This window comes from Epinephelus moara, chromosome 22 (assembly GCF_006386435.1).
Source record: "Epinephelus moara isolate mb chromosome 22, YSFRI_EMoa_1.0, whole genome shotgun sequence".
Classification (NCBI taxonomy): Eukaryota; Metazoa; Chordata; class Actinopteri; order Perciformes; family Serranidae; genus Epinephelus; species Epinephelus moara.
Window position 1 is genome coordinate 36674298 of NC_065527.1, and position 1996 is coordinate 36676293.

The window sequence follows — 1996 nt, forward strand, 5'->3', positions numbered from 1 at the left end:
CCTTTGATGCCTTTCAGTCTGGATTTCGAGCACATCACAGCACGGAGACTGCACTTGTAAAAGTTTTAAATGACATTCATCTGAGCAGTGATGCATGAAAGATTTCTTTTCTGGTATTACTGGACCTCAGTGCTGCATTCGACACAGTTGACCATAAGATACTGGTCGACAGACTAGAAAAGTTTGTGGGACTTTCTGGCACTGTGCTAAATTGCTTTAAATCTTATTTACAAGACAGGGTTCTGGCACTGTGCTAAATTGCTTTAAATCTTATTTACAAGACAGGGATTTCTTTGTGTCACTTGGCAATTATGAATCTGTGCGAACTTACAAGACAGGGATTTCTTTGTGTCACTTGGCAATTATGAATCTGTGCGAACACAAATTACATGTGGAGTTCCTCAAGGGTTCATTCTTGGGCCTCTTCTGTTCAACATCTATATGCTCCCTCTTGCTCAGATTATGGAATATCATAACATCTCCTACCATACTTATGCAGATGACACACAACTTTACATAACAGTGTCACCAGATGACTACAGTCCCCTACATCTGCTAAATAAGTGCATTGACAAAATCAATACGTGGATGTGCCAGAATTTTCTATAACTAAACACAGACAAAACTGAGATAGTTGTTTTTGGCCCCAAAGAACAAAGATCAATAGTCAGTGCTCACCTTGACGCCATGACACTAAAACCTACAAATCAAGCCAGAAATCTTGTTGTAGTTCTGGACTCAGACCTAAATTTCAATTGTCACATTAAGACAATTACTAAATCAGCCTACTACCACCTTAAAAACATAGCAAGAATAAAATAATTTCTGTCTAAACAAGATAGAGAAAAATTTGTTCATGCTTTCATTTTCAGCAGGCTGGACTATTGTAACGGTGTCTTCACGGGCCTGAGTAAAAAAATCAATCAGACAACTGCAGCTCGTCCAGAACGCTGCTGCCAGAGTCCTCACCAACACCAAGAGAGTGGAGCACATTACACTAGTGCTTAAGTCACTGCACTGGCTTCCTGTGTGTCAAAGGATAGACTTTAAAATCTTGTTACTTGTCTATAAAGCACTAAATGGTCTCGGGCCTAAATACATCTCTGATATACTTGTACGTTATGAAGCATCCAGACCCCTCAGATCATCTGGAACAGGTTTACTCAGTGTTCCCAGGATCAAAACCAAACAAGGTGAAGCAGCCTTTAGTTTCTATACTCCCCGCCTGTGGAACAAACTTCCAGAATATCTGAGGTCGGCTGAAAGTGTCAGCTCATTTAAATCAGGGCTTAAAACATTACTATTTACTGCAGCTTACCAGTGAACTAGATATGTAATTTATTGTTAGAATAATCTGTAGCTATTGTTTTTTTATTTGTCTGCTGTTGCTTTTGCTTAATGTTTGCTTTTTAAATGCATTTTCTGCACTGTTTTTCTTGCTTTTAGCTTTTGTTTTTAATGATCTATTGTTCCTTTAATGTTTTATTTTAATGTATTTCTCTTGTAAAGCACATTGAATTGCCTTGTGTATGAATGGTGCTATATAAATAAAATTGCCTTGCCTTGCCTTGCCTTACAGGGACTCCTTGTACATTGGAGATCTTCGGAGGATAAGGGCATCATGGACTGACCCCGTGTTTCCAACGTAGGTGTCCAGAAATTTCCTGCCACTGTCACACAGTCCCTGGAGCACCACTGAAGGGAAGAGCTTGCGGTTAATGTAGCATTCCTTCTGTGGTTCTGCAGGTGGGAGAATGTGGACGTGGCACCCATCTATGGCACCAGCCACACACTGAAATACCTCGTGCCTAGCCAGACGTGCAAAGCCTGCCCCCACATCCTCCATCTCTTCAGGCTTGGGGAAATGGATAACCTTGTGGAGGATGGCCATCAATCAATCAATCAATCAATTTTATTTATAAAGCCCAATATCACAAATCACAATTTGCCTCACAGGGCTTTACAGCATACGATGAGAGAGAGAGAGAGAGAGAGA

At 40.5% G+C, this 1996-nt stretch overlaps 1 protein-coding gene across 3 annotated transcripts in view; it reads left to right on the forward strand.

Moving 5' to 3' along the window:
* The window catches only part of LOC126383494 (zinc finger and SCAN domain-containing protein 12-like), a 70504-nt gene that overhangs the window by 44586 nt on the left and 23922 nt on the right, over nt 1–1996 (forward strand). The window contains exons 4-5 of one of the 3 annotated variants that reach the window (XM_050034021.1): nt 1580–1645; nt 1747–1990. The exons of 1 other annotated variant lie outside the window; for it this stretch is intronic. In XM_050034021.1, the coding sequence (XP_049889978.1) occupies nt 1580–1614 (35 nt within the window). In that variant the 3' untranslated portion in view covers nt 1615–1645; nt 1747–1990. Of the gene's footprint in view, nt 1–1579; nt 1991–1996 lie in introns of those variants that run through there. One more of the 3 variants, XM_050034020.1, reaches the window with a different exon arrangement.